Source organism: Auxenochlorella protothecoides (genome assembly GCF_000733215.1).
Source record: "Auxenochlorella protothecoides strain 0710 unplaced genomic scaffold scaffold108, whole genome shotgun sequence".
Lineage (NCBI taxonomy): Eukaryota > Viridiplantae > Chlorophyta > Trebouxiophyceae > Chlorellales > Chlorellaceae > Auxenochlorella > Auxenochlorella protothecoides.
Window position 1 is genome coordinate 151,634 of NW_011934241.1, and position 19,764 is coordinate 171,397.

The 19,764-nt window shown below is 64.5% G+C and overlaps 10 protein-coding genes across 10 annotated transcripts; 5 read left to right on the top strand and 5 right to left on the bottom strand.

Moving 5' to 3' along the window:
• Nucleotides 1-27: 27 nt before the first annotated feature.
• Nucleotides 28-2,348, bottom strand: F751_0520 (F-box protein; the record flags this gene model as incomplete). The annotated part of the gene is made up of 6 exons (XM_011400087.1): nt 28-138; nt 516-671; nt 848-1,219; nt 1,389-1,592; nt 1,746-2,018; nt 2,142-2,348. The coding sequence occupies 6 exons, from the start codon at nt 2,346-2,348 to the stop codon at nt 28-30; spliced, it is 1,323 nt and encodes a 440-aa protein (XP_011398389.1).
• A 468-nt stretch (nt 2,349-2,816) lies between these two features.
• On the top strand, nt 2,817-3,112 carry F751_0521 (Copper transport protein ATOX1; the record flags this gene model as incomplete). Its single annotated transcript, XM_011400088.1, has 2 exons — nt 2,817-2,855; nt 2,948-3,112. 2 exons carry the CDS (start codon nt 2,817-2,819, stop codon nt 3,110-3,112), a joined length of 204 nt encoding a protein of 67 aa, XP_011398390.1.
• A 483-nt stretch (nt 3,113-3,595) lies between these two features.
• Nucleotides 3,596-4,658, top strand: F751_0522 (hypothetical protein; the record flags this gene model as incomplete). The annotated part of the gene is made up of 3 exons (XM_011400089.1): nt 3,596-3,809; nt 3,918-4,105; nt 4,377-4,658. 3 exons carry the CDS (start codon nt 3,596-3,598, stop codon nt 4,656-4,658), a joined length of 684 nt encoding a protein of 227 aa, XP_011398391.1.
• A 559-nt stretch (nt 4,659-5,217) lies between these two features.
• F751_0523 (Nephrocystin-3) lies at nt 5,218-6,689 on the bottom strand (the record flags this gene model as incomplete). The annotated part of the gene is made up of 2 exons (XM_011400090.1): nt 5,218-6,501; nt 6,666-6,689. 2 exons carry the CDS (start codon nt 6,687-6,689, stop codon nt 5,218-5,220), a joined length of 1,308 nt encoding a protein of 435 aa, XP_011398392.1.
• An 808-nt stretch (nt 6,690-7,497) lies between these two features.
• On the top strand, nt 7,498-9,381 carry F751_0524 (Cysteine synthase 2; the record flags this gene model as incomplete). The annotated part of the gene is made up of 4 exons (XM_011400091.1): nt 7,498-7,560; nt 7,899-8,289; nt 8,516-8,676; nt 8,938-9,381. The coding sequence occupies 4 exons, from the start codon at nt 7,498-7,500 to the stop codon at nt 9,379-9,381; spliced, it is 1,059 nt and encodes a 352-aa protein (XP_011398393.1).
• A 284-nt stretch (nt 9,382-9,665) lies between these two features.
• Nucleotides 9,666-10,631, bottom strand: F751_0525 (Glyoxylate/hydroxypyruvate reductase A; the record flags this gene model as incomplete). The annotated part of the gene is made up of 2 exons (XM_011400092.1): nt 9,666-10,293; nt 10,489-10,631. 2 exons carry the CDS (start codon nt 10,629-10,631, stop codon nt 9,666-9,668), a joined length of 771 nt encoding a protein of 256 aa, XP_011398394.1.
• Nucleotides 10,632-10,740: 109 nt separating this feature from the next.
• F751_0526 (hypothetical protein) lies at nt 10,741-10,923 on the top strand (the record flags this gene model as incomplete). The annotated part of the gene is made up of 1 exon (XM_011400093.1): nt 10,741-10,923. One exon carries the CDS (start codon nt 10,741-10,743, stop codon nt 10,921-10,923), a length of 183 nt encoding a protein of 60 aa, XP_011398395.1.
• A 543-nt stretch (nt 10,924-11,466) lies between these two features.
• F751_0527 (E3 ubiquitin-protein ligase AIP2) lies at nt 11,467-12,712 on the bottom strand (the record flags this gene model as incomplete). The annotated part of the gene is made up of 3 exons (XM_011400094.1): nt 11,467-11,575; nt 11,812-11,850; nt 12,057-12,712. The coding sequence occupies 3 exons, from the start codon at nt 12,710-12,712 to the stop codon at nt 11,467-11,469; spliced, it is 804 nt and encodes a 267-aa protein (XP_011398396.1).
• Nucleotides 12,713-13,067: 355 nt separating this feature from the next.
• Nucleotides 13,068-17,372, top strand: F751_0528 (putative exocyst complex component 6; the record flags this gene model as incomplete). The annotated part of the gene is made up of 8 exons (XM_011400095.1): nt 13,068-13,336; nt 13,460-13,856; nt 14,012-14,066; nt 14,635-14,828; nt 15,076-15,277; nt 15,458-15,612; nt 16,727-17,110; nt 17,301-17,372. 8 exons carry the CDS (start codon nt 13,068-13,070, stop codon nt 17,370-17,372), a joined length of 1,728 nt encoding a protein of 575 aa, XP_011398397.1.
• A 135-nt stretch (nt 17,373-17,507) lies between these two features.
• Nucleotides 17,508-19,402, bottom strand: F751_0529 (Serine/threonine-protein kinase RIO1; the record flags this gene model as incomplete). The annotated part of the gene is made up of 4 exons (XM_011400096.1): nt 17,508-18,027; nt 18,322-18,466; nt 18,661-19,070; nt 19,239-19,402. 4 exons carry the CDS (start codon nt 19,400-19,402, stop codon nt 17,508-17,510), a joined length of 1,239 nt encoding a protein of 412 aa, XP_011398398.1.
• Between the last annotated feature and the right edge of the window lie 362 nt (nt 19,403-19,764).

Consider the following 19,764-nt stretch of genomic DNA (forward strand, 5'->3'; position numbering starts at 1 on the left):
TCTTTCGTCCCCTTTTTTGCCACACCGCTACGCAAAGCCGAACCTGAAGGCCGGCGTGGCACCCTGGTCCGGGGAGGTGAGGTTGGACGATTCTCCCATTCTCCCCTCCCGGAACATTGAAGAAAGCTTGTGTGTGGCCTGCAGGAGTGTGTTTGGCCAGAGGACTCATAATAGGACCCCTTTGCAAGCACTGCCTCGGCAGGCCCCAGCGCTTCCAGCAGCCTGCCTAACCCACATTTGTCAGATACATCTCCCACCCCCCAAAGAAACTCCACTACAGCACATTTGTAATTAGCATCTGGTTCTTTGCTATCCAGCCAAGGAGCCGACAGGACAACAGGGGAGAGCCCAGGGGCCGGCCGGGACTGAGCCGTGAGGTCGACAGGTGCTCTCTTCACCACCCATCGCTCCAGCAAAAGCCCTGCCCAAAGCCCATTCAGCTGCGCATGCACCTGTGCTCGACTCAGCTGCTCTGCCTCCAGTGCGGCAGAGTCGGCCAGCGCTTGGGGCCTCACTTCCTTCAGCGCGGCGAGGAAGTCGTCGTGCAGGGAGGCCCGCCGCTCGTCGCCCTCCAGCCCGGACACCAGGGCGGGGTTCCGGGAGGAAAGGAAGGCCAGGACGTGCCGCAGATTCGCAGTGCTCACGTAGTTTTGGGTGACGGCTATGCTCTCCTGCGGTCATGGCATGCAAGGGCACGGGGTGTTGAGGCCTGGGGCTGGTGCTGAAGGCCATGTGGTTTGACCTTGGTATTGGCCCGCATCCACCGCAGGTGGTGCCCAGTGCAGTACCAGCCCAGTCACACAGCATGGGACCCCACACACTCAGCACATTCCGCCCGGCTTCCCACCTCAAGGTTGATGGCCAGGTGCCACCACTGGCGGGGAACGAAGAGCACCTCGCCGGGGCGGACCACGCACTCCGCCGGCGCCCGCCCCCCCGCCGCGCGGTGTTCGTAGAAGGAGAGAAACCACTCGGTCAGGGACACGGGCGAGGCCACATCGGCGCCGTCGGCGGAGGGCCGCACGCCCGGCGGGGTGGCGTGGGGCGGGTACATGACCCACTTCTTGGAGCCCCGCACCACGGCGTTCCAGGCGCAGGTCGCGTTGGGGTCCTGGTGGAAGGTGGACCCGCTGCGGGCAGGGCCGACGATCAGCCAGCGGTGGTCCGGCCGGCCGGGGCCCAGGACCGCAAAGAGGTCCTCGCTGAATACCTCGGGCACCTGGATGGATGTGTGTGGTGGTGGGGAGGGTTTTGAGGCCGGGAGGAGGATGGGTATCGAAGAGGCACGTAAGCCCCAGCATCTGCAGTGGCAGCAGGAGTGCCTGTGCTGGGCTGCAGCCGCCGCCAGCCCGGGCAGAGACCCCCCCCCCATGTGCACATGCCGGCACCTGGTAGTCGGCACCCAGGTCGGGGCAGCGCTCCGCAAACCCCTTGTCAAAGAGGTAGAGCGGCAGCTCGTCACTCTGGGCGTCGGCGTAGGCGCAGTACCCCTCGAACGACATGGGCGCGTCCCCGACGAGCACGCTGTGCCCGGCCAACTTCTCCGCCAGATACTCCCTGCCCCACTTCTGCATGGCCGGCCACTTGGTGACCTGAACATGTACAAGGGGTTGAGAGTGAGGATGGTGGAGGTCGGGTGCCATCGCTCCGTGCCCTGGGACATGGGGTGGCGTCAGAGGCAGGGCCTGGTCCCACCCCAGGCACACGGCGGTCCTCCACACCCCTCCCCACGATACGGCGCTCACCACATCTGTGAGGATGACCGGGCGGTTGGGCAGCTCGTACTCCTCCCGGAACTGCTGCAGGGTGAGGCCAGACCTGCGCGGCACGTTCTCCGTTTCCAGCCAGGCGCTGTCGATCGCCATGTGGGCGCAGAGCCAGGAGCGGTACAGGAACTCAGAGTGAAAGCCCCTGGGGTTCAGGGGGCGCGGCGGCGCGTAAGGCCTGTGCCCAGGGCAGACATGCCAGGCGTATGTTTCCTTCCAGCTGTCGCGGAAGGTCCATGCATCGCCCAGCGTCTACAGGAGGTGGGTAGTTCAAAGCCACAGGCAGTGACAAGCGACAGACGCCGACGACCGAACAGTGGCATGAACATGAGCCTGACCACCACGAGAGCACCCTCAGCGACGCCCTCCACCCACCTCTAGCACTAGGCCCTTCCAGAGCTCGTTGTGAGCAGTGTAGAAGTAGAGGCACCGGCTTACTGCCGCCAATTGCGCGAGGTAGCGACCCGAGAGGAGGTGCAATACATCAATAATGCACTCATCATTCAGAACCGCTAGGCTGCCCAGACCCTCGGCTCTGCAGTCCCTTTTGGCCCTCTTGGTGGCAGGCTGTCCCTCACACATCCCCGGAAGAGGGGTGGTGCACGTAAGTCAGCCCCCCCTCAGGCCCAAGACAGCTGTGTCCAAATGTACAAAGTAATGTGCCAGTATCGAGCGTGTATCGGCTGCAGGCTGGCAATGCGACGGTAAGAGGGAGCCGTGGGAACGTCGTCACCATGCATGTGGACGTCTTCGTGGCGCGACTCACGCATAGCACGGTTGCGGGTTCCGAGATTATCTCGTCCGAGCATTAGGCCGGTGCTCTTCCAACAGGATTTTCGAGGATCAGAGGAGCGACCGAGGAAGCTGGCGTGGAGTCCTTGCCCCTCCGCACGGTGAGGAATCCCTAAAGGGAGTGGCACGAGACCCTTCACAGGTTGGCTGATAGCCAGCACCACTGCTCGTACGACTCTAATGTTCGGAGCATTCAAACGCTCAATCTACCATACTCCAATATGTAGGTAGAAGTCTTCATATTTTGACTCAGTAGCCATGCCCGAGACGCAGCTGCGGGTGGCCATGGCCTGCGAGGTGAGGTTTCGTGCTGGTACACGTCCGGGTGCGGCCTGCGAGTGATAGCGATCGTTCTGTGGATTACGTTTGACATCCCAATATGCAATCAGGGGTGTGCGGGAGCGGTGCGGCGTGTCCTGGGCAATCTGGAGGGTGTGGAAAAGGTGGACATCGACCTGGCAAAGCAAAAGGTGACCGTGCTGGGCAGCGCGGATCCCAACACGGTGAAGGAGACGGTTGCCAAGTCTGGAAAAAAGACGGAGTTCTGGGCCTGACACATTCGGATATGAGGCACCTGGTAGGCAGGAGATTTGGTTCATGACCTGGCGTGGCAAGGACTGTCCCGCAGCCCGCAGGGTGATGGATGCTGCGCCAGCACATCATGTGGATGCTGTATTCCTTGCCTACCTCCAGACAGCATTCAGTGGCATCCTGACTGGTGCTGTAGTGCAGTATTGATGATGTTCATGACACTCAGGAATACGCCAGACTGTGCAAGCCATATTCAGATGCTTGATGAATTCATTGGCAGACTCAACGGGCGGCGACAGCTATGTTACCGGCACTGATTTGCCATACTAGCACCTATAGCAACTGTCCAACTTGAATTATGGAATGTCGCGCTGCCGGGCTACCTCCCTTGGAATCTGATACGCAGCTGGCTGCTTCGAGTTGAACCAAATTGCTGTCATCATACAAACGGGAACGTGGAGGCGCACGTCGCAAAGTAAACCAGCCCATCGCATGTAAAGACTGCGATGAAGGATTTCTCGGGGCCATGGACGGACATCGGGGTCGCGGCGGCGTGTTTCGGCAGCCTGCTCCTCTACAATGGGTGGTATTTCGGGAGGCGGGTGCTGGCGGGCGTGCACCAGACCATCCACATCCGGAGAGCCTGGGTGGAGGAAACCATGAACTCCCCTGACGACAGCCTGTTGGTCGTGCAGACACTGCGAAACCTGATCATAGCAGGTGAGTAGGGTGAGGGAGGAGGCGGCAGCTGTCACTAGGTCAGGCCACACCCTCCGTGAATGCCCCTGCCGTCCCACACTCCTCATCTCTTCCACCCCCCTGTTCCAGCCACCCTCATGGTCACGGGGCTGGCCCAGATCTTGGGGCGCTTGGTTGCAATCATCACCAAGGACAGCGCTCCGGAGCCCAGAGGCCATGAGTGGGTTAGCACACAGACCAAGCTGACGCTGGCGCTAGCCGTCCTCTTCCTGGCCCTGGTCATGCTCTCCCTCAGCGTCCGACTGGCAGTGCACCTGGTAGGGAGGGCGCCGCCGTGGGCCGCCTGCATGTGCGATGTCACACTCGCCGGGTGTGTTGGGCCCTGCTGCGGGCTCATGAATCTGTGGCGCCCCACAACCTGCCAATACACCGGCCAGCTCTCGGTGCAAGCTGGCTTGGACTCTGCGACTGGCCCATGCTGCAATCCTGGTGCCACCCCACCTCCTTCTGTGAAGTCAAGACACATCCTGCTCGCTGTCGTTTGTCACGTGCAGTCATCCTGGGCCCCCACCCCACCCCGCCCCCCAGGGCTTCATGATACCGCTGAAGAGCAGGCGACGGCACTCCAACGCCCTGCGCAGCGACATCCAGACCTCGATGCACTCCTGCACCCTCTACTTCTCTGCCGGGCTGCGCATGTTGGTGCTGTCCCTGCCCATCATGGGCTGGGTGGCGGGGAACCCCGCCCTCATCTCCTCCACCCTCCTGGTGCTGGCGCTGTCCTGGCACGTGGATTCGGGGTCCAAGGAGGCAGAGGATCTTGAGGGCGAGGAGAGCATGGCCCAGTGTCTCATGGGGGAGGGGGCATGAACTGAGGGGTGTTCGAACCATCTGTCGACGGTTTTGCTCCCTGGAGCGCTCTTCCAGGGCGGAGCAGGGTCTCATGGCCTTGGCTGCTGCCTGGAAAGCCTTCTCTCATCAAACACTATCGGCACCCAAACATCGCCCTCTGAGCCAGCAAGCGCTTGCGCTTCGTTCCACATGGCTACAAAACTCGGCTGCATTCTTCTTGCAAGGTGCCTCCTGCATTTCTCCCATGACCTGTGCATAGCTGCAGGTGGAGCCAATGCCACTGTGAGCAGCAAGTGACCCAAGTGGGGTGGAGGACTGCTCGTTGCTGCAAAGTGAATCATTTGAGGATCCAGGGGCTCATGCGGGGGCAGGGCCACCTCGGCCATCGCTGTTTGCCGGCTCCCGGCGCAACAATGTCCCAGGCCTGGTGAGCGCTGGCGAGCTCAACCTATGTCCAGGCAGAGTTCCAGAGACTGGCACCAAAGCATGCGGAGGCTTGGCCTGCATCGGTGAGCATTGCCCCCCGGGGGTCAAGGTCACATCGCCAGCCAGCCTGCCGCGTCCGCCCACCCCTTTGTCAGGCAGTTGCCGGCCGTTCGTCGAGGGTGGAGTCACCCTGGAGCAGGTCCAGCACCGCGGCGCGCAGGCCTCGGATGGCCGCCCTCTCCTTCTCCAGCAAAGCATCGGTACCCAGCACAGTGGCCCCTGAGTCCTCCCCGAGCCACCGCTGGGCGGTGCGCAGCGCGCCCTGCAGCGTGGCCTGCGCCTCTCCGGCCTGCGCCTCTCCGGCCTGCGCGCCAGCGCCCCCCTCCGCGGCCAGCTGCGCCCTGCCCAGCGCCACGCTGGCGGAGAGGGCGGCGATGCGCGTGGTCCACACCCTGCGCCAGCGCGCCAGGCCCTCAAGCTCCGTTTCCCGCGCCCACAGCCGGCGCCAGAGGCCCGGCGCCTCCGCCGCCTCGCGCTCCGCGGCCGCCAGCAGCGGCCCCGTGATCCCCGCCGCCTCCCGCGCCAGCGCCAGCGCCTCGCGCCGCGCGGCCCACACCGCGGCCGGGTCCTCCAGCCCCGCGGCGCGGTGCCCTGCCGCGCCGGCGCACAGGCCCAGCGCCCGGGCCACGCCCAGGCCCTCCCGTCGGCCGCCGGCCTCGCGCTCGGCGGCCTCCAGCACGGCCGCCGCCAGCGCGCGCGCGGCGTCGGGGAAGCCGCGCGCCTGGAGCGAGGCCGCGCGCTCCTCGGCCGCGCGGCACAGCCCCGGAAGTGCGGCGGGCGGAGCGCTGCTCAGGGCCTCTACGCACGCAACCAGGTGGCGCCCCGCCTCCTCGAGCAGTGCGGTGCTTGCCTCCCCCCCACCGCCGCCCTCCCCCGCCGCTGCGCGCAGGAGCCACTCCGCCAGCCGCCCGGCACGGCGCAGGCCCGCGGGCTGCAGCGGGCGCGGCTGCGTCTCCACCACCAGGCGCAGCGACCGGAGCGCATCGCGCGCCAGCCCCGCGGCGTGCTGCGTCTCCGCCAGCAGCGCGCCGGTGGTCAGCGTGTCCACGTGCGCGGCGCCCAGGCCGCGCCGCCGCACCTCCAGCGCCTGGGCCAGGCAGGCCTGGGCGGGGGCCCAGGCGCCGCGCTGGAAGTGCAGCACGCCCAGCGTGTGCAGTGCGGCGCTCACCCGCACGTCCTCCGTGCCGTAGGCCTCGATCAGTAGGGCCACCGCCTCGCGGTACAGCGGCTCCGCGGCCGCCAGCTCGCCGCGCAGGCGCAGCAGCTCCGCCAGGTTGTGGCTTGCGGAGCCGACGTGGGGGTCGCGTGGGCCGAAGCCCTCGCGCGCCATCTCCAGAGCGCGGCGCAGGTACCGCCCAGCTTCCTCTAGCTGGCCCTGGGGGGGGGAGTGGGGGAGGAGGCAGTACGTGTCGTGTGTTGATAGCGTTGGCTTGTATCTTCTGGCCAGGAGGGAGCGCAGGCGCAAATAGGGCACCACAGACAGCAACCTCTCTACAGAAAGATCAGAAAACCACGCAACCAACGAGCTGTTCAACCCACCTGCGCAGCCAGGTTCCGTCCCATGTCAGTGTAGATCCTCCACTGTGCCGTTGCATCGTTGCTGGGCCCGTCGGCGGACGGGGGGGGACGCAGGGGCCGCAGGGGGCGGGAGGGGCCTCGGAGTGGGACACCTGGACCAAGGCGCTCGAGGCCAGCACCGCTGTGCCGAGGTACGCGAGGTACCGAGCACAGGGCGTAAAGTCATTTAAATGGTCGTGAAGATAGATTCTGTGTGTCACGCTCCTGCTTCCGAGCCTCGAAGCCAGGCGCGCCAGGCCCGGCAGCATGTCGACGACACGAGCAGCAGGCAGAAGCACCGATTGGAAAACTCGTGGATCGATCACTTGATAGGAAAGATTTCGTATGGTGGAACGGGATATTCACGCGCGTGGAATCGAAGCATGCAGGTCCCAGCCCTGGTTATGACGGTGGTCGACGTGCCACCATCAAGGCGCCATTACCACAGATCACCGGGACCGCACGTTTGCCTGGCTGTGAAATGCACACTTTGACGTTGTGTCTGGTTGTTTATATTGGAATCCATAGTAATAGTGAATTCAGCACGCTGGACGAAGGCGCGCTAGCATGCTCTCGCTGAGCTAGAGTCGACGATCTGGTGCGATCACAACGCAAGGATTGTACCCCACCGATTCAGAGCGCGCGCGCTCGGAGGGAGTCTCGTATGAAGGGACTCTCGAATGGGACCACCAGCCTGTCTCGACTCGATCTTCGCCAGTTTCATTTCCTTAAATGTGTATTGAGGAAGGTGTCAAGATGTGAAGAGGCTTAATCGGCCACCCCACTGCGTCCACACCCACGTCGCCCCGGTGGGATGGGCTGGACCGGAGCTCTGAGTTTGGTGGCCGCTGCCTTCCTGGGATCCACCACAACTCTGGTGAGTGGAAGATTCAAACGTAGGTTATAGATCTGGATCTTGTATTCTCGCCAGAACGCTTATGCGTGTGCCTGGCCCGAGCAGGTCGCAGTTGTCCTGGTGTGGAGGAAGCGGCCTGGGGTCTCCCAGCAAGGCCCCCCCCCAATCCGCCATGGCCTGCTGGGGCTCATTGGGAACACACCACTGGTTCGAATAGAGAGCCTGTCCCGAGAGACGGGCTGCGAGGTCGGTTTCGGTGGTTTCTTGTAGGAAGTACCGAGTAAAGTTGGCGGGATGGTCCTCTGTCTTGGCTTCGATACTCTGCTGTCCAGATCGTGCAGCACCTCCTCCCCCCCAAGATCCTGGCCAAGGCGGAGTTCCTGAACCCTGGCGGCTCGGTCAAGGACCGGGTGGCCGCCCAGATCCTGGAGGAGGCCCTCGCCAGCGGTGCGCTGCGCCCCGGCGGCACCGTCACGGAGGGCACCGCCGGCTCCACAGGCGTGTCCCTGGCGCTGTGCGCCCGGGCCGCGGGCTGCGGCGCCTTCGTGGCCATGCCAGATGACGCGGCGCGGGAGAAGGCGGACACGCTGCGCACGCTGGGGGCTGAGGTGCGACGGATGCGCCCCGTGTCCATCGCCCACCCCGACCACTTTGTGAATGTGGCGCGGCGCGCCGCTGCGGAGCGGGAGGGGGCGGTGTTTGCGAATCAGTTTGAGAACCTGGCCAACTTCAGGGCACACCTCCGGACCGGTGAGGGGGGGGCCAGGGCTGTGTGGGTTTCATGGTGGACTCTGGCGTGGAGGATGAGCCGGGTTTGCTGCAGCTCCTCGACTGTGCATGGGAAGGAGACAAGCATGGGTGTGCATATACCGCGCTGGATACTGGTGGGGTGCACCCATCTTCGATCTATACCATCTTGGAGCGCTCCTCACCGCCCTTCTCCCACCCATCCTGGGTCTCCCCTGGCTCCACGCAGGGCGTGAGATCCTGGCGCAGACGGACGGAATGCTGGACGCATTTGTCTCTGGCGCGGGGACGGGGGGCACATTAGCAGGGGTGTCGTGTGCGCTCAAGGCCGCCAATTCCAGGGTCAAAGTCTTCCTCATCGACCCGCCCGGCAGCGGACTCTTCAACAAGGTCTGTGCTGGGAGACTGGAAGGCTTTGGATGAGTTGCCTGTGCGGCGGGAATGCCACAGAGGAGGAGGGGCATCATCAAATCCCATCCTCCTGAGGAGTATTTCCCATTTAAGCTTGTGCCCACATTATGTCAAGGCACGTTCCTGGGCACGCCCATCTTCCCCCCGCCCACCTTCCCCACCCATTTCCGTCCTCCTCATTGCCCTCCTACCCGGAAAGAACAGCCCCATACCCCCGCCCCGCTCCCGACAACTCCGCAGGTGACACGGGGCGTGATGTTCACGCGCGAGGAGGCGGAGGGGCGGCGGCTGCGCCACCCCGCCGACACCATCACCGAGGGCATCGGGATCAACCGCCAGACGGCCAACTTTGGCCGCGCCCTCGTAGACGGCGCTTTTCAGGGCTCTGACACGGAAGCCGTGGAGATGGCGGCCTACCTCCTGCGCAACGACGGCCTTTTCGTCGGCTCCTCCGCCGCCATGAACTGCGTGGGCGCGGTCAAGGCCGCGCGCCTGCTGGGCCCGGGAGCAACGATCGTGACCGTGCTGTGCGACGGCGGGGCGCGCCACCTGTCGCGCTTCCACAACGCCGGGTTCCTCGCCGAGCAAGGCCTGGCGCCGGTAGCCACCGGCACGGGGCTGGCCTTCGTCAGCAATGGGCCGTATCGCCCCGCGATCGGTCAAGTCTTGCCCACGCACACTTGACAAGCCGGCCTGCACCGGGATCCAGGGGTCCGGCTGGACCCCTGGTGCGACGCAGACAGTCCTGGCTGTGGTCCAGGCTGGCTGCTGGTGCTGGAAGGGTAATTGGATCGAGCTTCAAACCCACGTACTCTTACCCTTCTGCACATGCACCTGATCTGCACTGTATTCTGTTCACAACTTTGTTACATCCCCTAGAGAGGAAGCGTCATATGCGCGTAGCGCTCATGGCAATTGAGTCGTTCAAGGTGATGTGACAAGGTGCTGCCGTCCTCCCTCCCCCGCGCTCAGTACCCGCGCGATCGCACAATGAACCTGTCGCGCGGAATGTCGGTGCCAGCATCCATTGAGTCGAAGTTCTCCTTCATTTGCCGGACCGCCTCCTGGCGCTGGGTCACGGAGGAGACATGGGGGAACACGCGGACTCGGGGGTGGGTCCACAGGGGCGAGGTCTTCGGCAGAGGCTCCTCGTGGAAGACATCTAAGATCGCGGCGGACAGATGCCCTGAATCCAGGGCTTGAATCAGGTCGACGTCCACCACGTGCCCCCCGCGGGCGACGTTGATGATCGCGGCCCCCGGAGGCAGGGTGGCGAACAGGCGGGCGTCCAGAAGGCCGGCCGTCTCGTCCGTGAGCGGGAGCAGGCAGATGAGAATCTGAGCCTCTCGGGCCAGCTCAAAAAGGCCTTCTCGGTCATGGTAGTAGGATATGCGCGCGTTTTTCTGGTCATTGGCTCGTGCACTTCGCGTCCAGGCGGAGACGGGGTACCCAGCCGCCAGGAGGAGGGTGGCCGTGGCGGCTCCCAGGTTGCCGAGGCCAAGAATGCCGACGCGCACGCTGCTATTGTCCCGAATGGTAAAATTCTCGACACTCTTGTCCCAACGGCAGTCTTTTTGGGCTTCTAAGTATGCGTCACTGCAGGGAGGAATTTGGTTTTGCATCATGAGTGTGGCTGCAAGGCCTTAGCTTGGCAAGCCATAATGGCTTGGATGAAGGGACAACGCAGTCAAGCAGCTGCAGGTCCATGCACATTGCCAGCATCCCCGCTTTGCCCTCAACTACCACCATAGTGTTCTAGAATCTCCTCAAACCCCTCCACCCCAGCCTGACCATTTGCGCTGGACGTTGATGACCGCCCACATGCAGAAGGTGGCCATGCGCTGTGCCATCAGGGGGTCCACCACCCTCACCATGGGCACATGCGTGGGGCAGACCTCGTCCCGCAGCATGCGGTGCGTGATCCCCGCGCCCATGGAGTGGATCAGTCTCAAGTTTGGGCATTGGGCCAGCAGTCCATCGGGAGGGTTGAAGCAAACCACGTAGCGGACCTTTTCCAAGTCTACCCCTAGCTTGGCTTCGACGATGGTAAGGCCCGCATTCTCCAGCTCCCGCCTCCAAGTAGCGAGGAAATCGGGGCCTCCGAAATCTTCAGAGGAGCCGGTTGGGAGGTGGAAGGTGGTTTGGGTGGCGATGCGGACTACAATGCTTATACGTCTGCACGCTAGGGAGAGTTGCCCCGGCTGCTGGGGCGCGGGGCTTACCTGACCACAACAGGACCTCGTAGTCGTTCCCCTCTGACTCTTTGTCAATTGCCATGGTTTTGGACCAGAAATTGATTCAGGTCCTGACGGTTGTCTGCTGTACGCCTTGCCCAAACTTCGGTCGACCACTCGGTATGCACGTTTTCACCGAGGACTGTGATCGCAGTAAGCACTTGGCGATTGTCTACTTGGACGGTCAGGCAAACTGAGGATTCGTGTCGTAATGGCTCCTCACACAGCGATTTTGCAGCAACGCTTACCTTTTGGGAATGCACATTGATCTCCTCCGTGGGGGACGCCCCCACGTGGTTACGTGACCGGCAGGAAAACAAGTCTTCCCGTATTAGGGTTGTCATCAGGCGCACGAGCAAGTTTGCATCTGCAGCGGTCTCGCGCCTGCAAAGTCCAGTCATGCACATAACAAAGCTTAGCGCCGTCAGAGTACAGAAGATATTCCACATCGCACATGGCATGGAGGGACCTGTTTGACATAGTGTACTGGTGCGCGGCATGAGTGGGCAGGTTGGGACTCCCTTGCACAGTCTTCCTACAAGTACATGAACTCCGAGTGACTGACGGCGTTGGCGGCCCCTTTCTGGTCTTCAGCTTCCTGCCGCTCCCTCTCGTACCGAGCATCATCGGTTGGCAGTTCGTGCCTGTCACAGGAACATGGACGGTGGATGAGGTGGCGGGCACTCCGCTGGGTACAGTCATCGCAAGGACACCCCCCAGGACAGTACACTGTACGTGTGAGGGTGGCAGGCACCTCCAGAGCTCTGAAATCAGAATAAACACATCCACGCTGCACGCTGGCTGCTACCTGCAGGTTGGGCAGGAGTTGTGCTCCTTCAGCCATGGCGCCAGGCAGGGGAGATGAAACACGTGGCCACACGGCAAGGCCTGCACCGTGTCTTCCACCTCCAGCTCCTCCCTGGGGATTGCAGAAGGGCAGGGAGCATGAGCATCTGTGCACATGCAGACTGGAGGAAGCTGGTCGCTCACAGGCTTTGCTTCACCGCAGAGGGGGTTCAGAGCGCCAGGAGGGCTAGCCAGAACCCCATAAAACACGTTCATCCTCTCAATGACTCCCTCCCCTGCCCCAGGGCGCTCAACCCCCACAGGGTCCCCCGGTCTCACATGCACACAGGGCAACGGGTGCCGGCGCCGCCCAGCTCGACCAAGCGTGATGGCGTCAGGACCTCCTTGGGCAGGGACTGCACCACAGTTGCGCTGGTAGGGGGCGCGCCGCGCGGCACGTCAGCCATGCTGTCCTCCAGGGCCTGCAAGAGGTCCGCATCCAAGAGGTGTGGCTCCGGGCCCTCCACGGTGGCGCCCAGGGCCCCATTCTGCATCTGCTGCAGGTGCGCCATTAGAGCCTCGAGCGCCGCTGCACTCTGTGGACTTGATTCCGGCCCTGCTGCAGGCTCAGCATGGGACAGCAAGCCCTGGAAGGAAAATGGCGGGGGCGCCGCAGCCAGTGTCGCTGTGCCCGGTTCGTCCTCCAGGTGCGCAGCACAGGACGCCAGGTACCCCCTCAGCTGGGTGGCGAGGTTCCCACTCCTGTCCGACGCGAGCGCGGCGCGGTAAAGAGTCTGTGCCCGCGCCCAGAAAGCGGTGGAGTTGTACCGGCTCTGGAGGAGGGTGTGGACGCGTGCAAGGAGCACTGAATAGGCCGGATCATCGACCACCGATCCGCCCGAGGTGGGCAGTAGATCCTTCAAGCGTTCTACACCCTGCTCGAAGGTCGCTTTCTTCTCCAACAGGGGCTTGATATCACTCGGGACTGCGGGCATGGCGAACCGGCTTTCCTTGCTAGTGATTTGGAGAGGGCGCGATCCGACGTCAAAATAGCTTGACCGTGTACCTCTATCAACTAGCAAAGCTCAAAGTCCTGAGGCGATGCCTGCATTGTATCCCTCGCCGGTCTCTTCTGGACCCCTCATCGCGCCTGCGCCTCGCCGTGTGCTGACTCAGGAAGACGAAGTCCAACATGCGTCGGAAGAAGCATTGTGTAGAGTGTAACTATACCTATGTACGCTGTGTTATGAAGAAATATCCCATCGCCATTCCTCAACCATGTGAAACCAAGGCCAGCCATGACACTGGTCTGTCAGAGGGGCAAGTGATCTTGGAGTGGGCTTCCTGACTATGGCAGCCAACGGCCTGGGCCGCCACGGTCTGATGGACGCCATTGATCAGGCGCTAGACTCCGGTGATACCTCTCATCTTGTGCGCCTGGTGTTTGCCACCGATCCCTCCCGCTTCCTGCCCGCCCCATCTGGCCCCGACACCGACACCGTGACCACCAGCTTGGGAGACGACGATGGCTTCCCGGGGGGGAATGTTCTAGAATCCGTGCTGGAGGCCCTTCAGGAGGTCTCTGAGGACCGGGAGATGGAGATCCAGGACATATGCAGGTGCAGTCTGGCGAGGAGATGGACTCAGGAGTGCCCAGGAGTGTGCCCTGAAACCTCTCTTCCCGGGCCGTACAGTAGATGTTCTTGGTCATGCCTGAAAACCCTTCCCTCTTCCCAACACAGTCGGCATGGCATGGAGATTGCTACAGCGCTTGCCCAGTTGGGCCCCCTCCAGGGCGACCTGAAGGATCTGAAGCGAGCCGTGCAGGCTAACAACAGTCAATACCAGGCCCTCGGATCCCAGTACCTGACCCTGCACGACTCCCTGCTCTCCTGGCAGGGGACCATGGCGCGGCTGGCCTCGCTGCAGTCCCTCACGGACCGGCTGGTGGCTGGCTGGAGCCTGTGCCTGCATGCTGTCCAGGCCGAAGCGGGCGGGAAGCTGTACCGCGCTTACTGCCTCTTGGGCGAGGTCCCCACGGGCTCGGCGACGGCTGCCGAGTCGGCGCTGAGCAGCCAGGCAGCAGCCCTGCGGCAGGGCATCGTCACTGCCGTGCAGTCCAGCATCAACTCCTGGCTGGTGAGGATGCGATGTTCCTTCTGCTGGATTTATTGTCATGTTTTCCTTGTCGCTGGGAGTCAGACAACATGGCACAGAGGCAGCCAGTGCTGTAGCGCCCAGTGTTACATCCAGGGCGCCCGCATGGTCATTGCCGCCCTTTCCTGCCCCGATAGGCCCAGGCGAGGCGCCTGGCTCCTAGGGTCGGTGCTCAGGCCATACACGACGCAGGTGCCCGGCATACACATGCACTGGCGCTCCTGACGGCGCAGCAGGAGGTGGTCTCCCGGTTTCTTCCCCGCGATGCAGCCCTGGACCTTGGGCCGGGGCTGCCCGGCGAGCCTGCGCCCCTCCTTGTACGTCCCGGACAGGAGCTGCTGAACCCCGACATGGTGGAGTTCCCGGAGCTGCCCCAGCCCAGACCTGCCGGGCCAGGCAAGTGGAAGGGATGAGCGCTGAGGGCAGAGGATGTTGGGGTTTGGGAGCTAGGCGCGGTGGCGTATGCATGCCTGTGCGGTGTACCCGAGGGGGCACCTGGAATGGATCTCAACCAGAGTGTGTATGAATGGGGAGCGAGCTTCCTGCACAGTGTTGGTCTGAGCAGTGGGAGCCCGTCGCTCGGGTCCCCTCAACCTTGATTTGGGCTTACCAGCCGAATGCATTCATGGCCCGTCCTCAGGACGGTCTTTGGATGTGCTTGTCCCTGCTGACTGTATAACCCTGGATGCCTGCCTGGTTTGGTCGATGTCATCCACACAAACCACTTCTCTCCACCCCCCTCCCTCCTATTTTGCAGCAGATGCGTGCGTCGCACAATTGGACACGGCGACCCTGTGCCATCTGGCGGCGGTCTACTCCCTCAGAGGCCAGTCCCAGGCCCTTGCCCAGTACTTTTGGGATAACCGGCGGCAGCAGCTGGAGGCCGACATAGCTGCGCTGCAGCCGGGAGCTGGGCCAGATGCCGTCGAGCATGCTGCAGCACTCCTGCATGCGGTGAGTGATCCTGGGGTGCCAAGGGGTTGACCAAGGCGCTGGGGAATACGGGAACGCCGCTGTGAGGCTGGTCCCCAAAACGCTTGCCGCCGCCCAACCCTGAGCAATGTGGCCCCCAGGGCTTCACGCCGCTGCCCTGCACCATGCCCCTGGCCCACTCATGTAATGCTCTCCCAACAACTCAAGCCTGAGCATTGTCTGGTGGGAGAATGAGAACTCAAACCCCTCACACCCTCCCTTTCCGCAGACAATGGGGCATCTGCTGATCGACGCGGCCGCAGCACGCGCGTGCTCCGAGCTCCGGCCCGGCAAGGGGCAAGACAGTGGGCGCCAGCTGGCGCAGAACATGCTGTCCTCCTTGGCGGGGGTGCTGTGCCACGACCCTGGGGTGGGGATCACAGAGCTGGAGGCGCTGCGGGACCTGCTGTGCCTGGCTCGTGGCGCACTGGGTGAGCAAGTGGGTTCGGGAGTCCTGCGCTTCTGCAAGCTGGATCCCTGCCTGATGCCGTTGCCGGTGCCGCGTGGGCCGGGCAGGCCTGGCACCTGGCGCATCATGGCGCTGCATCGCTTGAGCACCGACGCGGGGTGACCCAGATGCTCCCCACTCCGGTGTCCACCCCTCCACGCAGGCCCCGAGGGCAGGGGCGTGGTGGAGCCGGTCCTTGCCTCCCTCCTGTCCTCCCTGGGCGAGCGCATCGTGGCCGCGGCCGGCGCGGAGGTCCGGGCCTCCATGGTCGGCCCCGCCGCGGGGTCGGCGTTCCAGCTCAGCGAGCCGGCGGACGCGGTGGGGCTGAAAGCCCTGGGCCTGCCACTGTCCTTCCGCCCCGACGGGGCCGGGGATGGCCCGCGATCCCTACCCCGGCCCACGCCCTTCTCAGCGGCGGTGCCGGCACAGGCCGCCACGTGCCGCGCCGCGGCGGCGCGCTGGGCGCGCGCTGCGCGGGACGTGCTGGCGCCGGAGGAGGTGAGCTTGGCTGCTCGGGCCTGGACGGCGGCGCTGACGCGCGAGGCGCTGCTGCACGCCTGGGAAGAGCACCTGGTTGGTGTGCTAGGCCAAGGGGCCCCCGGCATCAGCATGGCGGCCGCCGCGCAGCTCGTCGCCAGCCTGGCGGCGCTCGAGGTCGGGGCGGGGGGGTGGGAGGCGCTGGCCGATCTCCTGGCAAGGTGGGGGGTGCATTGTGTATTCTTGTGGGGAAAATGGACTGGAAGCCATGTGGCTGTTTGGGGATTGGTGATCGCGTGGCAAACACCCGCTGGGCTCATTTGGGCCCAGGGGCATAGTCTGAGTGGGGCCCAGCGCGGTGTAGGTTTCGCAGCACTGCCGAGCACCCCACAGCGACGCACCGAGACCCACACACTGACAATCGCCCCGCTTACAGACCTCTGGCTGCGATCGCGATTTTGCCACAGCACGGCGATGGCACAGCGACCCCAGTTGCGCCAGGCACGCAGCCCGGCGGCCTCTGGTCTGGCGTGCTGGAAGCCGCGGAGCGGTGCCTGGCCGAGGCACTGGAAAGGGGGGCCGGGCCCGCCCTGGCCGGAGCGGCGGCCCTGGACTGGGCCCCTGCGAAGCCCCAGGGCTCCAAGGGCCAGCACAGCGAGTTCATGCTGGACCTCATCGCGCAGTTCAAGGCAAGGCCTGGACTGGCTTGTGTGAGGGGGGAGGGGAAGTTGGAGGAGAGGCGGCGGGTGGGTAAGTCAGTGAGCGTCGGACCTGCCCCGGCTCCGCCACGCAGTGCCCGTGTTCGAGTTGGATAGCCCAGCTGCTCTGCCGGGGGTCAGTGTTGTGGAACCTTGTCCATTGTGCGGAGAGGTAGGTGGTCTTCCCACCCCTCCTCACCACACTCCATCTGTACTCTTCTCCCAGCCCTGCCGCCCCTTCCTGTACAACCGATCAGGAGGCGCACAGTCTGGCGCTGCGCACGCTGCCCGAGTCGATCGCGGGGCGGGTGCTGGCAGCCTACCTGGGCATGGTCTCGGAGTCCCTGCTGCGCGCGCTGGGCGCCGCCCCGGCCATCAACATGTTTGGCATGCTGCGCCTGCTGTCGGACGTGGGCGGCCTTCGGGCCGTCGTGGAACGGGCGGGGGCCGACCCCGAGCCCCTGGCCCCGGTGTGCCTCTTCGCCGAGGCCCTGGTGTTTGGGCGGCTGGGGCCCCAGGGCGTGCCCGGCATCCAAGCCCCACGCCTGCTGCAGCTGCTGGAGAGGTACCGCGAGGTGCCACGCAGCTCCGGCCTCGCCGGCCAGCACAGCACGCCCAGCGCGGGCAAGGGCAGCCCCGAGGTGCGGTGGGGAGTCTGTGGGGTGTGGGAAGGGAAGGTGGAGGGAGGGCCTGTGTGTGCATGCTGGACAGCTCCCTGGCCGGCGGCAGGAGCACTGGTCCGACTGCCAGATGCTGCGCCCCCCCCCTGAGTTTCCATGCATGTGTTCCCCACGACATTGCCTGGACCCCGCCGCGCACATCCCCCTGCAGCGATTCCTGAGCAAGAAGTCTGTGGAGGACGTGATGAAGGCACTGAGGAGCCCGACCAAGCGCGCCAAGTAGCCTGCTTCCACGGGTGCATCCTGTCCTTCTACTTGTGTCACATCACAACGAATATCAACGGGTGCTTGTGGCGGGAAAGAAGCGAGGCAGGTCAGTGCTGCATCCGCACTCCCCTGTCTGCTTCCTCCCTCCACCCTATTTCTTCTTAGACTTGGACTTTGCGAGCTTCCGCGCCTTCTCCTTCTTGGGCAGCTTCTTCTTCCGCCGCTCCTGGTTGCTCTCCTTCACCGCCTTCTTGTGCTCCCGCCGTGCCGCCCGGATCTCCTCCTTGGACTGCGCCGGCTTGCCGTCCGTCCACCCCGCCCCGGCGCCGGCCTCGTCTCCGCTCTCGGCATCGCTGCCGCTGCTGTCGCCACTGCCGCCGCTGCTGCTGCTGCTGCTCCCGGCCTCGCTGCCGGACGCAGCGTCATGCCTTTCTCCCACTTTCTCCTCCGCGATCTCCAGCGCGAGCGGCAGCGTGCGCGCGCCGCTCATGTCAGCCTTCATCCCGGCCAGGGCCTGGTAGTAGATGCCCTCCACAGGTTCGCCGGCCTGCAGGCGCGCGTGGTCGCGCTCGTGGTTGGCCACCTCGTCCAGCTTCTTTGGGATGAAGGCCTGGGCCCACACCGCGTCCGCCACTGAGCTGTCTGGCGCGGAGCTCGTGTCGATCGGCCGGCTGCGGGGGTGGGGCAGTTTCGGATGAGGGAGTGGGTGTGATGGGTGTGTTTTGCAGGGAATTGAATGGCGCCCAGGTGGGTGGATGCACGTGAAACGGCCACAGAGTCAGCAGGGAGCGACAGAGATTTAGATGAAGAGACGTCTCGAGACAACCAGCAATCGGGTGTGCAAGAGCGAGACCACCTGAGCACATGCTGCTGACGGCGAGTGGCTCCGGGACCCCCCATCCTGAATCACACGAGTCTGTCAGGATTAGCCCTGCCTGAGACTCCTACATGCCAGTCTGGCTCACCCGGCAGCCAGCTGCATCAGGGCGTCCATGGTATCGTCCAGGTTGTCGTCGGTCACTGCGGGGTCCACGGCAAAGTCAAACAGCTCCTTCACCGTCAGCGTGGCCACACCCTGGCGTCGAAAGTAGTCGTTCACATGCAGACAGTCTGCAAGAGGTTGGGGGAGGTGAGTGGGAAGGGGGGGAACAGCTGGGCGCTGTCTGAGGCGACCGCGGGGGAAGGTGTGGCTTGGACGCTGGGGCTCGCAGCGCTACAGCCCCTGCCTTCCTTTTCCCACTGCCCAGTTCACAGACCCCCCCCCTACTCTCCATCCCCCAGACAAGCCCACAGAACACCCACACCTTCTCGCAGGAAGTCAAAGGCGCGGGGGTGGTCCGGCTCCACGCTCTGGCTGACGTCGATGATCCAGAGCTCGTTCTGGTGCACCAGCACGTTGTACTCGGAGAGGTCGGCGTGCACCAGCCGGCACTTCTGGTACATGGTGCGGATGAGCAGCACCATCTCGCCGTACGCCTGGCGCATGCGCGCCGGGGGCAGCCCCGCATCGCGCAGGCGCGGCGCCGCCACGCCGCCCGAGCCCAGGAACTGCATGGCTAGGACGTGCATGCGCAGCTGCAGGGGCTGCGGCGCCCGCACACCGGCGGCGTGCAGGCGCGCCAGGTTGCGCAGCTCCTTCTCCGCCCACATCTTGACCATCTTGCGCGGATTGGACTTGCAGTAGCGCTGGAAGCGGGAGTCGCCCACCACGTACCTGGGAGGGGTGTTGGTTGGGTTTTTCATCTTGGGGTTGGGGTTGTTGTTCATCTGGGGGGTTTGGGAAGGGGTGCTCTCGCAGCCTTCTGCTCCCACTCCCCTCCTGCGTCCCACTCAACCCACCTGGCCATCCCCCTTCCTGTCCTTCCAAAGCCCTTCCCCCCACCTGTCGCGGTCCTTGAACACCAAAATCGAGGTCTTGTACACCTTGATGGCCAGCTCCTCGCCCGCGGGGTTGGTGGCGTGGTACACGTTAGCCTCCTTGCCCGTGGACACCACGCCGTTGATCTCCGCAAACACGCCGCGGTTGAGCATCTTGAACAGCACCATGCGCGTACGCGGGTCCAGCACCTGCTCCACCGTCGCGCGGTCGGCGCGGTCCTTGGAGCCGCGCGCAGCGCCACAGGGGCCCCCGCCCTTGGAGGCGCGCACGCGCGCGGCGGCGTCCCCCGCCAGGCCGCGCGCCGCCAGCCCCGCCGCGTCCACCGCGCCGGCGGAGAAGCGCGCGCCGAGGTGCTGCGAGTTGCCCGGGGTCGGGGCCGGCTGCGCCCGCGCCGCACGGTGCAGCGCGCCGCCGTGCGCGTTGGGGCGGTGCAGCGCCGAGGCCAGGGCCGCGCCGCTGGCGGCGCCGGCACCCGCGTGGCCCCGCGCCAGGTGGTCTGGTGGTTTGCGTGGGAGGGGGGGGGGGAGTG